At 44.2% G+C, this 15,076-nt stretch overlaps 1 protein-coding gene across 1 annotated transcript in view; it reads right to left on the bottom strand.

The window, feature by feature from the left end:
- The window catches only part of dcc (DCC netrin 1 receptor), an 844,821-nt gene that overhangs the window by 580,308 nt on the left and 249,437 nt on the right, over positions 1-15,076 (bottom strand). Inside the window, exon 4 of the mRNA XM_080199927.1 lies at positions 3,142-3,292. Within this exon, the coding sequence (XP_080056053.1) occupies positions 3,142-3,292 (151 nt within the window). The remainder of the gene's footprint in view (positions 1-3,141; positions 3,293-15,076) is intronic.

Below are 15,076 nucleotides of genomic sequence, written 5' to 3' on the forward strand. Positions count from 1 at the left end.
AGCCTGCCTCGCCATTCAACAAGATCATGGCTGATCTGAGGTGGATCAGTTCCACTTTCCCGCTTTCTCCCCATAACCCCTAATTCCGTTGTCTATCAGAAACCTATCTACCCGTGACTTAAATATATTCAGCGAGGCAGCCTCCACCACTTCAATGGGCAGAGAATTCCAGAGATTCACCACCCTTTGAGTGAAGGAGTTCCTCCTCAACTCTGATCAAAACTGCCTCCCCCCTTATTTTGAGGCTGTACTCTCTAGTTTTGCTATCCTTTCTAAGCGGGAAGAATCTCTCTACCTCTACCCTATCTGGCCCCTTCGTTATCTTATATGTCTCTATAAGTTCCCCCCTCAGCCTTCTAAACTCCAATGAGTACAGACCCAGTCTATTCAATCTCTCCTCATAGGCTAGCCCCCTCATCTCCGGTATCAGCCTAGTGAACCTTCTATGCACTCCCTCCAAGGCCAATATATCCTTTTGCAAATGCGGCGACCAAAACTGCACACAGTACTCCAGTTGCGGCCTCACCAGTGCCCTGTACAGTTGCAGCAACGCCTCCTTGCTTTTATATTCTATCCCCCTCGCTATAAAAGCCAACATTCCATTTGCCTTCTTGATCACCTGCTGCACCTGCAAACTGGGTTTTTGCGATTCATGCACAAGGACCCCCAGGTCCCTCTGCACCGTAGCAGACTGCAGCTTTTCGCCCTTTAAATAATAATCCCTCCTCCTATTATTTCTACCAAAGTGGATAACCTCACATTTGCTAACATTATACTCCATCTGCCAGGTCCTCGCCCACTCACTTGGCATATCCAGTTCTCTCTGCAGACTTTCTGCACCTTCCACACAATAGGAAGGAGATATTTCCCTTTTTGTGAGGTCAATAATTAGGGAGCGCATGTTTAAAGTAATCGGTCAAAGACATAGAAGGGAGTGTGAAATATACTGTCGAAAAGGATGATTGAGGCAGAAACCCACTGCATTAAAAAGAATTTGGGTATTCCACTGATGTACGGCAACCTACAAGTTAATGAACCAGATGTTGAATTAGACTGATTAGTTCTTTGTTGGCCTTCACAGGCACAATGGGCCAAGTGATCGCTTTCTCTGCAATAACTTTCTGTGATTCTACGATGAAAAAAGTAGTTACTCTGCTGGGTGAAGGTTGAGTAAAGTTAACTGAGCAGGCTTTTCCTGGCTATTTCTGGATTTGAGCCTGGGAACGATGCTGTGCTGTGCATTATAATCATGCAAGTCCATTTTTAATTTCTTTCATGGGATGGGAAAGACAGTATTTGCTATCCAAGCCTAATTGCCCTTGAACTGTGTGGCTTGCTGGGCCATTTCATTGGGAAATTAAGAGCTTCAGAGGGCAGTGAAAGACCAATCATATTGCTCAGTGTCCAGAATCACGTTAGGCTGGATCACACCCGATGCAGAGGGATGCAGGATGGAAGAAGGCTTACTTGCAAGCCTGCTCCTGGGGAGAAAGCAGGCACCCGGACCTGGGCAAGGTGGTGGGTGACTGAGGTGGGGTCATTCGACCGGACCGTTGTTCCTCCACAAAGGCTATGTTCACTGCTGGATGGCCCTGGAGAGGTACACTGAAGGTGTTCCACAACTGTTGGGCTCCACATGGGCTGTGATGTTTCATTGTCCCAGGGAATGATATTCTGGTTTAAGTTTCCTTGCACATTTTTGTTTTCATCACAGTGTCCCACCAGGGCTGTTACCCCACTTATTTGCTGATTTTTGTTTTACTAGAAGTATAGAACAGATCAGGTATAGATGGCAGATTTCCTTCCCCGGAGGATAAAAATGGGCTTTTATAACAATCGATTACAGTTTCATGATCACCATTACTGAGACTAGCTTTACTTGCCAAATTTATTTAATTAAATTGACATTCCACCAGCTTCCAGAGTAGGGCTTAAACCCATGTCTCCAGAACATTAGTTTGGATCTCCAGATAATCACTTTTGCAATAGTGCCTGCACACCACCATATCCATCTTCCCACTTCATGCACTGATACAAAATTGGTTTGTTGACTATTTTAACAGGTGTCAAGTTAGCTTAAAATGTGAGTGAAGTTTCTTTATAATTTATTGTGCCAAAGCCAGATTTGCAGTGCAGTTGAAGTGATAACTAATACCCAGAAGGGAAAAAAAATGTTCAGACTAGTTTTCCTATTTCCCTGTTTTACAGTTTTTCCCTTCTGGGTAGGAAATTTTAATTTTTGCACTTTTACAATAGATGGAATATCTCACGTTTCATATATTTTAATCTACGTGAATCTCATCTACATCTGACCAATTGTATACGTTTTATTCAGTGCAATTGTACTAAAAATGGTCTGCATGAAAATTGATATGCTGCGAGTGACTGCAACAGGAATTGATTTCTGAAACCCCAGGTCTCTCAATCAGTAACATATTTATCGTGTGTCAGATTATTTAATTTGGCTATACATTGTATCTATGCAAGCACTAAATGAATTGCAAAGAGGCTGAGAGTCATTGTTAGCCCTCACAATATCACTTGCAAAGACAGTTTCTTAGGATGCTGAATTCCAAAGAGGCAAATGATGCATCTGACTGGTCAATGACCATGTTTTACTTATCAAATACTCCAAGGCTGCAGTAATAGATTTCCATTCTCCGTTTTGCAATTGGTTCGTACTGTGTTTTGTGATTGTTGTTATTGTAATTGGCTTATATTCTGCATGCACGGTAGCATGCGCCTCGAGGAGTACAGCTGGAGAGAAACCGTAACAAGGATAAATGTCTCACATATGTGATTATGATGGCTGCCAGGATCACAAAAAAGGTTTGAGAAATCAGGCTACGAGGATTAATAGGCAAGTGAGAAATTTTCAACATTGCTGATACATTCTGCAGCAACCCTAGCTCAGTATGAGGAAATAGTACATGGCTGAAGATGAAGGTGTAATGAGTTGCATGCTCAATATATCAGAAATATTTGAACAGGAGCTGTCTTTTAATCTTTACTCATTCCAAAGAGAACCGCTGAAATGCCAAGTATGATATGGCCACGATTTATTTCTTTCAGACAGATCTAAATAGGTTTCATTGATTGTTGGGGTAGAGACCATGAGATGCACGTAATGGACAGAATTACCTGGTCTGAATGAGCTCATCCCCTTTCTTCCATGTGATTGTGGGTGTTGGAGAACCAGAAACACAACATTCCATAACTCCATCTCTTCCTTCCAGGATCGCTGTGTTTAGGGGTCGCTGAATGAACATTAATTGTCTGCGTAGACCAGGTTCTTTAAAGCCAAAAAGAGGGAAAATTTAGTATCAGAATGAAGGGTATTACATGAAAAAAATCAAAATTCAAAAAATCCTAAACAATACACAACTCAATCCCTTTGAAGCAATCGGAATAAACTAGATTTTATGGGTTAGGTGGCCACAGCCTCCCCCTCATCCAACATGTTAGAGGAGAGGAGACTGCCGAGCAGAAGAATGGCTACCCCACAACCATTTGACAGCCAATTGGCCATTAAAGACTAGGGGGTAAATTTTCCAGCCCTGCCTGCTGTAGGAATTGGCACAGACAGGGCAGAAAGTTTGGCCTACCATATAAAGCTCTGTTAACCTTGGGAGGGAATTTCCAGTCTCAGGGTGGACACAACCGAACAGGGAGTCCTACCTCAGATACCAGCAGCTCTCCACTATCGGCAGTGCTAATGGGAGTGGTGGCAGCTGTCAGTATTACACTCTGGTGATGAAGAAAGGTTTAGCACCGGATTGCTATTTGGGAACTTTTTAGGAGGCCCGAAAATGGAGGTGGAGGGGGGTGTGCGGAATGGTGAGGTGGGGGGGGAGAGGGGTTGAGGTTTGAGAGGTAATGGGTAAGGGGTACTAGGGGTGTGCATCTTTTGGAGTTCCTCTGATGGACCCAGGTAGCAAATTAAGGTGAGCCCTAACCTGCTCATCTTCAGCCTGCTCAAGGATCCCTGCCTAGGAAGCTGCTTGATTGTGGGCTCCTTCTGCTGCTGTTTAAATCCCAGAAGAGGTGGATTAGAACATAAAACATAGAACATAGAAAAACTACAGCACAAACAGGCCCATCGGCCCACTTGTTGCGCCGATGATGTCAATACCTACTAGGCTTACCTATAACCCTCAATTCTATTAAGTTGCACGTACTCATCCAGAAGTCTCTTGAAAGACCCCATCGAATCTGCCTCTACCACCACCGACGGCGGCTGATCCCACTCACACACCACCCTCTGAGTGAAAAGCTTACCCCTGATATCTCCTCTGTACCTACTCCCCAGCACCTTAAACCTGTGTCCTCTTATAGCAACCATTCTAGCCCTTGGAAAAAGCCTCTGAGAATCCACCCAATCTATACCTCTCAACATCTTATACATTTCTATCAGGTCACCTCTCATCCTTCGTCTCTCTAAGGAGAAAAGACCGAGCTCCCTCAACCTATCCTCATAAGACATGCCACCCAATCCGGGCAACATCCTTGTAAATCTCCTCTGCACCCTTTCAGTAGCTTCCACATCCTTCCTGTAATGAGGCGACCAGAACTGAGCACAGTACTCCAAGAGAGCTCTGACTAGGGTCTTATAAAGCTGCAGCATTATCTCCCAACTCCGAAACTCAGTCCCTCGATTGATGAAGGCCAGTACACCATACGCCCTCTTAACCACATCCTCTACCTGCAAGGCCAATTTAAGAGTACTATGGACCCGGACCCCAAGGTCCTTCTGATCCTCTACACTGCTAAGAGTCTTACCCTTGATATTATACTCCTTCATGCTATTTGACCTGCCAAAACGGATCACTACACATTTATCCAGGTTGAAGTCCATCTGCCACTTCTCTGCCTAGCCTTGCATCCTACCTATTTCATGCTGCAACATCTGACATCCCTCCAAACTATCCAATAATAGTTGTTATTCAACCCTCCAAATTATTAGACACTGAAGTGGGCATTAATTTCCAAGGTAAAGGCCTCAATTGGCCTATCATGATGATAGCTGATTGTGTAGGTGGACTTGAGCATTAAATACTATACAGTACTCAGATAAGATACTGTAAGGTACATTATGTTACTACATATGAGGGTCCTGGCGTTCCTGATCTTGGGTTGATGGCACATGATAGGGAGCTAGCCAGTAAGATGTATTAAATGATCTTGTTTTTGGAGTTAAATCTGTGTCCTTTAATGTTCTTCTTTCAGCCTGAGATTTGACACAGCCCACTGACAGGTGGGCATCCGAACAACATCCCGTCAGTGGTAACATTGCAATGGGGCCGGGGGTGGGGAGGCAGGCAAATCTGTGTAGGCAGCCCACCTGCTTGATTTTACATACGCCCTCAACCTTCAAACCAAATAACGGGAATGTAAAATTCAGTCCAATGTTTACATTTCTGTACATCAACTGTATTGACGATGTTTGAAAACCATATGAGCTATTTCTACTCGATCACTCACGAACATTGAAAGATTGCCCAAGCACTTTTTCTGTTACTAATAAAGTTTAAAGTAAAGATTATTTATTAGTCACAAGTGAGGCTTACAATGAAGTTACTGTGAAAGATTGCTTGGAACCATTTTCCAACTAATAATAATTACAGGCTTCCAAAAGGCAGTATCAAGTTGAAGGAATGCTGCATTATCAAAAATGCTAGTCTCTGCAAGAATCATTAACCCGAGACCCATCTGCCTGTTCTGGTAACTTAGGTAGATATTAAACATCTCACGCCATTATTTACAGCACAGCAAGGAGTTCTGTTCACATCGTAATCAACACTCTTCCCTGAACCAATGCAATCAAAATCAGAATAACCGTTATTCATCGCAGCGCTTTGTTGGATCTTGTAAGGTGTACAATTTTTTCTAGGTCCATTTGCCCCAGTCTAAGTGGATGAGATTACAGCATAGGATAGAAATTGTGTTAGTACCATGTGTACTTCTACAATCACAGCTTTAAACTAAGGCCTGGTCCACCAGATTTTTACCACATTGATAATCTACCAGAATATTATGAACTTGGGGTGGGCGATGTCCCTCTTATGTCAACCTTAATTGTTCCAGAAAGGAGGAATTTCTGAGGGCTGTCAAAAGCCTTCCTCAGAAATTCCGCTCAAAGCCTAGTCACTCCCATGAGAGGAATCTGCAGGGCCCATTCTGCCAAAGTGAAGGCCACAGTGAGTCAAAACAGTAACTAATCACCGACCAATGATACCACACAAAGTTGCTCCCCCTCTTTTTGAGCTGCTGTCTGAAATTTGTTGTTTTGGGTGAGTGAACGTCCGAACATATGAATTAGGAGCAGCAGTATGTCCTTCAGCCCCTCGAGCCTGCTCTGCCATTCAATAAGAACATAGTTTTAACTCTACTTTCCTGCCTGCCACCCCCAACTACCTGCACCACCCCCTTTCCCTCCTCTGCAACCCTATAGCCCTTGACTCAGGGCAACTTGATTGAGCCCCAAGAAATACAGGCGTTCTGCCCCACTGTACTTCTACAAGCTTCAATGTCCTTGTATGATGTCTACTTTAATCATTTATGCTTTAGTTTATAATGACTTGTTAAGAAGATAAATGCACATGGAATATAAGGTAATTTTGTAAAGTGGATTCAAAATTGGCTCAGTTGAAGAAGACAGAGGGTGATGACAAAAGACTGCTGTAGTGACTGGAAATCAGTGTCCAGTGGTGTACCACAGGGACCTGTGTTGGGCGCCCTATTATTCTTCATTTATATAAATGACATAGATGTCTATGGAAGGTGGATAGGATTAGTAAATTTGTGGATGACACAAAGATTGGCCAGGTGGTTAACAGTGAGGTGGAGTGTCTTGGGTTACAAGAAGATAGAGACGGAATGGCCAAATGGGCAAATAAGTGGCAGATGGAATTTAACCCTGAAAAGTGTGAGGTGATACACTTTGGAAGGAGTAATTTGACAAGGAAGTATTCATTGAATGGAGGAAAGTAGGAATTTCTGTGGAACAAAGGGACCTCAGTGTGCTTGTCCACAGATCTCTGAAGGCATGTTAGTAGGGTGGTGAAAAAGGCATATGAGACTCATGCCTTTACCAATCGAAGCATAGATTACAAAGCAGGGAGGTCATGTTGAAGTTGTATAGAATTTTGGTGAGACAGCAGCTCGAGTCCTGTGCGCAGTTCTGGTCACTACATTATCGGGAAGGATGTGAAGCCACTGGAGGGGCTGCAAGAGGAGGTTCACCAGGTTGCTGCCTGGGATGGAACATTTAAGTTATGAAGACAGGTTTCATTGGAGCAGAGAAGACTGAGAGGTGGCCTGATCGAGGTGTACAAGATTATGAGGGTCATGAACAAAGTGAATAAGGAATAGCTGTTCCCCTTGGTTGAAGTGTCAGTCACGAGGGGACACAGGTTCAAGGTGAGGGGCAGAAAATTTAGGGGGATGTGAGGAACAACTTTTTTACCCAGAGGGTGGTGACAATCTGGAATGCACTGCCTGTGAGGGTGGTTGAGGTGGGTTGCTTTACATCCATTAAAAAAAAACCTTGATGAGCACTTGGCATAGCATAACATTCAAGGCTATGGGCCAAGTGCTGGCAAATAGGATTAGGTGGGAGTTCAGGTGTTTCTAAAGTGTTGATGCAAACTTGGTGGGCCAAAGGGCCTCTTCTGCACTTTATGATTCTATGATTCTGAAAAAATATGGTGCTGTTCCACAGAAGGTCCATAAAATCAAACTCCAATTAAAGAGCAAGTATCACTCACAGGATGCTTGAGTAAGTTTTAGCCTTTAGAAATATCTGTAACTAACTTTAAAAATCTTGTACATTTACAATTATATATCTTGATCTCGACTAAAGATTTCTGAGAGTTAATATCTCCTCCTTTGACTATAATGTACAAAGATAATTGCCTAACGACAGATGACATCACTGGGGAATCTGAATATGTCTCCTGACTATTTTTACCAATCTTTTGATTTTAAGGATGTATTAAAGATTACATTCATGCCTGAAGATAATTATTATGCAGATACAGCTGTTTCTAATCCGATTTTTATTTATGAAATTCTATTCTCACCATGAACAAGTCAAGTTTCATTGCAATGATCTAAAATGATTTTTTGTATCTCAATTTGCATCATTAATTACCTTGTAATGAGCAAGCAAAAGTTATCTTTAATTAACTAAACACACAAGGTATGCTCTAATTCAGGACTCCATATGGCATGGCAATTATTTTAGCTCATGGTTAAAAAAGTGGTCATCCTGAAGCATTTAATAATTGGTGCAAAAAGCATGGGGCAATTCAGAAAATTTTCATGCAACAAATTGCTCTGATCTGGAATGCAATGCCTGGAAACAGATTTAATAGTAACTTTTAAAAGAGAGTTGGTCATATACTTACAATTAAAAATAATTGCTTGATTGTACAGAACTTGAGTATTTCTGACAAAAAAAGACATGCTGTTGAAGCTTTTCATCTTGCATTTACCAGGATAGATTTGCATGAAATCTCAAAGAGAACAATAATTTATGCTGCACAAGAAGAATGTTGGAAAATGGACACTTGTCGATACAGGCAATGCCATGGAGAATGCACCGATGAACTGTTAACTGCCAAGCTAATGATTACATTCAAACCAGACACATCAACTCTGGTCAAGACAGTGCCATGAATATGGCTGCAACCAGCGGAGAGTTTATTCCTTGATTCCCACTGACTCCAACTTTGCTAAAATGCCTTGATGCCATACTTGGTGAAATGCAGCTTTGGTGTCAAGGGCAGTCACTCACACTAGACATCTGGCATTCAGCCCTTTTATCCATGTTTAAACCAAGGCTGTAATGAAGTCAGGAACTAATTGATCCTGGTGGAACCTGAACTGAGTATTTGTGACCAAATTATTGCTAAGTGCCACTTGATAGCACTGCTGATGACCCCTTCCATCACTTTGTTGATGAGCGAGAGTAGACAGATAGGGTGGTAATTGGTCAGTTTGGATTTGTACTGTTTCTTTTGGATAGGATGTACAGAGGCAATTATCCACATTGCTGGGTAAAAGTCAATTTTGTAACTGTACTAGAACAGCTTGGTTTTGAGCGTGGCACATTCTAGAGCATAAGTTTTCAGCGCTATCACCAGAATATTGTCAAGGCCCATAGCCTTAGCAGTATCCAGTGCCTTCAGTCATTTTTTGATCTCATGTGGAGTGAATCAAATTGGCTGAAAACTGACATCTGTGATGCTGGGGACCTCAAGAGGAGGACAAGATAGATCATTCATTCAGCAATTCAGACTGAAGATTGTTGTGAATGCTTCAGTCTTATCTTTTGTGCTGGGCTTTGCCATCATTGATGATGGGGATACTTGTAAAGCCTCCTCCTCCTCCTCCAGTGAGTTGTTTAATTGTTCATCACCATCCATAGCCGGAGGTGGCAGGACTGCAATCTGATCCATTGATTGTGGAATTACTGATGTCTGTCTGTTACTTGTTGCTTATGCTGTTTGGCACGCAAGTAGTCCTGCATTATAGCTTTATCAGGTTGACACCTCGTTTTTAGACATGTTTGATGTTGTTCCTGACATGCCTTCCTGCACTCTTCACTGATTTAGGGTTGGTCCCCTGGCTTGGTAGTAATGCTGGGGTGGGGATATGCCAGGCCATGTGGTTACATATTGTGGTTGTGAAAATTTTTGGTTAGGTACATTGGCCACGCTAAATTCTCCCTCAGGGTACCCAAACAGGCCTAGTGGCGACTAGGGGATTTTCACAGTAACTTCATTTCAGTGTTAATGTAAGCCTATTTGTGACGCTAATAAATAAACTTAAATTTAAACTTCTGCTGCTGTTAATGGCCCAAACCGTGTCACCAATGCTCAGACTTAAGTTACTCGATCTGTTCGAAGTCTATCCCATTTAGCATGGGGTGGTAGTGCCACACAACACAATGGAGGGTACCTTCAAGATGAAGACGTGACTTCATCTCCAGAAGGATTGTTCTATGGTCACTCCTACCAATGTTGCATCTGTGGCAATCAGATGAGGTCAAGTCTATGTTTCCCTCTTGTTGGTTCCCTCACCATCGGCCACAGACCCAGTCTAGTAGTTATGTCCTTTACAACATGGCCAGCTCAGTCTGTGATCGTTTTACTGAGTCACTCGGTGATAGACATTGAAGTCCCCACTCAGAGTACATTCTGCACCCTTGCTACCCTCAGTGCTTCCTCCAAGTGGTGTTCAACTTGGAGGAGCACTGATTCATTGGGTGAGGGGGAAACAGTATTTAGCAGGAGGTTTCCTTTCCCATTTTGACCTGGTACCATGAGACTTCATGGGGTCCAGAGTTGAAGTTGAGAACTCCCAGCGCTACAACCTCCTGACTGTATACTACTGTGCCACCGCCACCTCTGCTGATTCTGTTCTGCTGGTGAAACACGACATACATATCTATACCCAGGAATGGTGATGGTACTGTTGGGGACATTGTCTGCATATAGTTCCGTAAGTATGATGATGTCAGGCTGTTGCTTGACTAGTCTGTGATACAACTCTCCCAATTTAGGCAGATGTTAGTAAGGTGCCTAAGTCAATGTTGGGTTGTCCAAACAGTTTTGTTCATTTGTGTTTTCTTTATAGTAGTTTGCTTGGCTTTGGCAGAGAACAATAGAATCAGGAACATTGCTGTGGGTCTGCAGTCACATGCAGACCAGACTAGGTAAAGAGTGAAGGTTTTTTTCCAGTTGGGTTTTATGGTCAGCATTAGACTTTTAATTCCAGCTGTTTCCACCCTGGAGAGGGTGCAGAGGAGGTTTACCAGGATGTTGCCTGGCATGGAAGAACTGAGTTATGAGGAAAGGTTGGAGAAACTGGGGCTCTTCTCCTTAGAAAGACGGAGATTAAGGGGGGATCTGATACAGGTGTATAAAATAATGAAGGGAATAGATAGAGTCAACAGTGGTAGGCTTTTCCCTAGATTGGGGACAATTACGAGAGGTCACGATCTAAGGGTGAGGGGGGAGAAGTATAATTTGGATACTAGAGGAAGGTTTTTCACGCAGAGGGTCGTGGGGGTATGGAACGCGCTACCAAGTAAGGTGGTGGAGGCAGGCACATTGGACTTGTTTAAGGTTTACTTAGATAGACACATGAGCGAAACAGGGATGGAAGGTTATAGTAGATGGCATTAAAAAGGGTCAGAGCCTCGGGACGACACCGGAAATGTAGTATTACATGTTAATGTTTTGTCTCTTTTAATTCACAGGTGTCGGTCCACCTTGTTGTCAAACAAGGGGCATGTACACGGTGGGTCGTGCGTGGGCTGTTCTTGGAGGTTTTGAGAGTGGCCTAGAACTTCGTGCCGTTGTGCGTGCTTAATACTGGACCAGCAGATGGGCACCACAACAGCTCAGTGACTATCACTGCTAGCTGTGCAGATACATGGATTTGGGCCTGTGTCTGTGGGAGTTTGCGCATTCTCCCTGCGGTTGCGTGGGTTTCCTCCGGGTGCTGTGGTTTCCTCCCACACCCCAAAGATGTGATCTTAGGCTGATTGGTGTACCAAATTGACCCTACACTATTCTCCCCTGAATCTGGCTACATTAGGGGTACCATTCACATACACACAGGGCAGGGTAGGTGTAGGAAAATGCTTTGTTGAAATGGTGGCGCGGGCTCGTTGGGCCGAAGGGCCTGTTTCCCGCGCTGGGTTGTTCTTTGTTCCTTGTTGACTTTAATTCCACCATCTGCCATGTTGGGATTTGAATCCCGGACTCAGATCATTACCCTGGGTCTCTGGATTATGAGTCCAGTAACCATACCAATGTGCTACTGTCACCTCCTCTTAGGGGACCAAGGGATTAAGGGAACAAACAAGAAACAGGAGCTGAATTCTAAGATCATCATGACTATGATTAACGGTGAAGCAAACTCCAGAGGCTATATTTTTTACATTTATTCATGAAACATGGGTGTCGCTGGCTGGCCAGCACTTATTGCCCATCTCTAGTTGCCCTTGAGAAGGTGGTGCTGAGCTGCCTTCTTGAATCATTGCAATCTATATTCTATGGGTTGACCCACAATGCCATTAGGGAGGGAATTCCAGGATTTTGACCCAGCAACTGTGAAGGAATGGCGATATGTTTCCAAGTCAGAATGGTGAGTGGCTTGGAGCAGAACTTGCAGGTGGTGGTATCCCACTTATTTGCTGCCCTTCTCCTTCTAGATGGAAATGGTCACGGATTTGTAATGTGCTGTGTAAGGATACTTGGTGCATTGCTGCAGTGCATCTTGTAAATAGTACACACTGCTGCTATTGAGTGTCGTGGTGGAGGGATTGAATGTATGTAGCTGTGATACAATCAAGCAGCCTGCTTTGTCCTGGATGGTGTCAAGCTTCTTGAGTGTTGTTGGAGCTGGACCCATCCAGGCAAGTGGAGAGTGTTCCATCACACTCCTGACTTTACCTTGTATATGGTGGATAGGCTTTGGGGAGTCAGGAGGTGAGACACTCACTGCAATATTCCTAACCTCTGAACTGCTCTTATAGGCCACACTTGGAATACTGTGTACAATTCTGGTCACTGTATTATAGAAAGGATATTATTAAACTAGAAAGAGTGCAGAAAAGATTTACTAGGATGCTACTGGACTTGATGATTTGAGTTATAAAGAGAGGCTGGATAGACTGGGACTTTTTTCTCAGCAACGTAGAAGGTTGATGGTGATCTTATAGAGGTCTGTAAGACACTCAATATCTTTTCTCAAAGGCAGGGGAATCTCAAACTCGAGAACATAGATTTAAGGTGAGAGGGGAGAGATACAAAAGGGTCCAGAGGGGCAATTTTTTCACATAGAGGGTGATGAGTGTCTGGAACTAGCTTCCAAAGGTAGCAGTACAGGCGGGTACAATTTTGTCTTTTATAAGAAAAGAACATAAGAACATAAGAAATAGGAGCAGGAGTAGGCCATCTAGCCCTTCGAGCCTGCCCCGCCATTCAATAAGATCATGGCTGATCTGTCGTGGCTCAGTTCTACTTTCCCGCCCTCTCCCCATAACCCTTAATCCCCTCTCTTATCAAAAACCCATCAACCCGCGTCTTAAAAATATTTAGCAAGGCAGCCTCCACCACTTCAACGGGCAGAGAATTCCAGAGATTCACCACCCTTTGAGTGAAGAAGTTCCTCCTCAACTTCGTTCTAAACCGCCTCCCCTTTATCTTGAGGCTGTGCCCCCTAGTCCTATTATCCTTTCTGAGCGGGAAGAGTCTCTCCACCTCTATCCTATCCATCCCATTCATCATCTTATACATCTCAATGAGATCTCCCCTCATTCTTCTAAACTCTAACAAGTACAAGCCTAGTTTATTCAGCCTCTCCTCATAGCTCAACCCCCTCAACTCTGGTATCAGCCTAGTAAACCTCCTCTGCACTCCCTCCAAGGCCAAAATATCTTTGCGCAGGTGCGGCGCCCAAAACTGCACACAGTACTCCAGCTGCGGCCTCACCAATGCCCTATACAGCTGCAGCAAGACCTCCCTACTTTTATATTCAATCCCCCACGCTATGAAGGCCAGCATCCCATTCGCCTTCCTGACCACCTGCTGCACCTGCAAGCTGGGTTTTTGCGACTCATGCACAAGGACCCCGAGGTCCCTCTGCACCGTCGCCTGCTGCAGTTTTTCGCCCCGTAAGTAATAGTCCTTCCTACCATTATTCCTACCAAAGTGGACCACCTCACACTTGCCAACATTAAATTCCATTTGCCATTTCCTGGCCCATTCGCCCAGCCTATCTAGATCCTTTTGCAGACTCTCCATACCCTCCGCACAATTTGCCGTTCCCCCAATCTTGGTGTCATCAGCAAATTTCGACACCCTACACTCGGTTCCCTCCTCCAGATCATCTATATAAATGGTAAAAAACTGAGGCCCCAGCACCGACCCCTGGGGCACTCCACTAGCCACCATCCGCCAATCCGAATAGCACCCGTTGACCCCCACTCTCTGCCTCCTATTTGACAACCAATCCTCTATCCATGCTAACACCCTACCCCCAACTCCACGTCCCTCGACCTTCTGCAATAACCTCGTGAAGTACTTTGTCAAACGCCTTCTGAAAATCTAGAAAGACCACATCCACCGGCGCTCCTCTATCCACCGCCCTAGACACATCCTCATAGAACTCCAGTAAATTTGTCCACACGACTTCCCTTTAATGAAACCGTGCTGCGTCTGCTCTATCAAGCAGTTCCCTTCAAGATGCCTCGCAATTTCCTCCTTAATGACGGATTCTAACATTTTACCTACCACAGACGTTAAACTAACCGGCCTATAATTCTCCGCCTTTTGCCTGGCACCCTTCTTAAACAACGGCGTAACATTAGCCGTTTTCCAATCCTCCGGCACTTCCCCGGAATCCAGCAACGTCTGGAAAATAACCACCAAGGCATCCACTATCACCTCCGCCATTTCTTTCAGAACCCTCGGATGCATTCCATCCGGTCCTGGGGGCTTGTCCACAATCAGCCCCTCCAGTCTGTCGAGCACCGCCTCTCTAGTAACAGTAATGTCATTAAGACCCTCCAGTCCTACCACCTTTCCATCACTAAAAGCATTTAGACAGTTATATGGGTAAGATGGGTATAGAAGGATATGGGCCAGATGCAAGCAATTGGGACTAGCTTAGGGTTTAAAAAGAAAGGGCGGAATGGACAAGCTGAGCCAAAGGACCTATTTCCATGCTATAAACCTCTATGACTCTATGACAGTGTGTTTATGCGCTGAGTCCAGTTGAGTTTCTGGTCAAAGGTAACCCCAAGGATGTTGATAGTGGGGGACTCAGTGAAGGTTACACACTGAATGTCAAAGGGCAGTGGTTAGAGTGTTCTCTTTTTGGTGATGGTTATTGCCTGGCATTTGTGTGGCGCAAATGTTACTTGTCACTTGTCAGCCCAAGCCTGGATATTGTCCAGATTTTGTTGCATTTGAACATGGACTGCTTCAGTATCTAAGGAGTTGCAAGTTGTGCTGAACATTGTGCAATCATCGGCGAACATCCCCACTTCTGCCCTTAT

Source organism: Carcharhinus amblyrhynchos, chromosome 1, assembly GCF_965287045.1.
Source record: "Carcharhinus amblyrhynchos chromosome 1, sCarAmb.v2.hapA, whole genome shotgun sequence".
Lineage (NCBI taxonomy): Eukaryota > Metazoa > Chordata > Chondrichthyes > Carcharhiniformes > Carcharhinidae > Carcharhinus > Carcharhinus amblyrhynchos.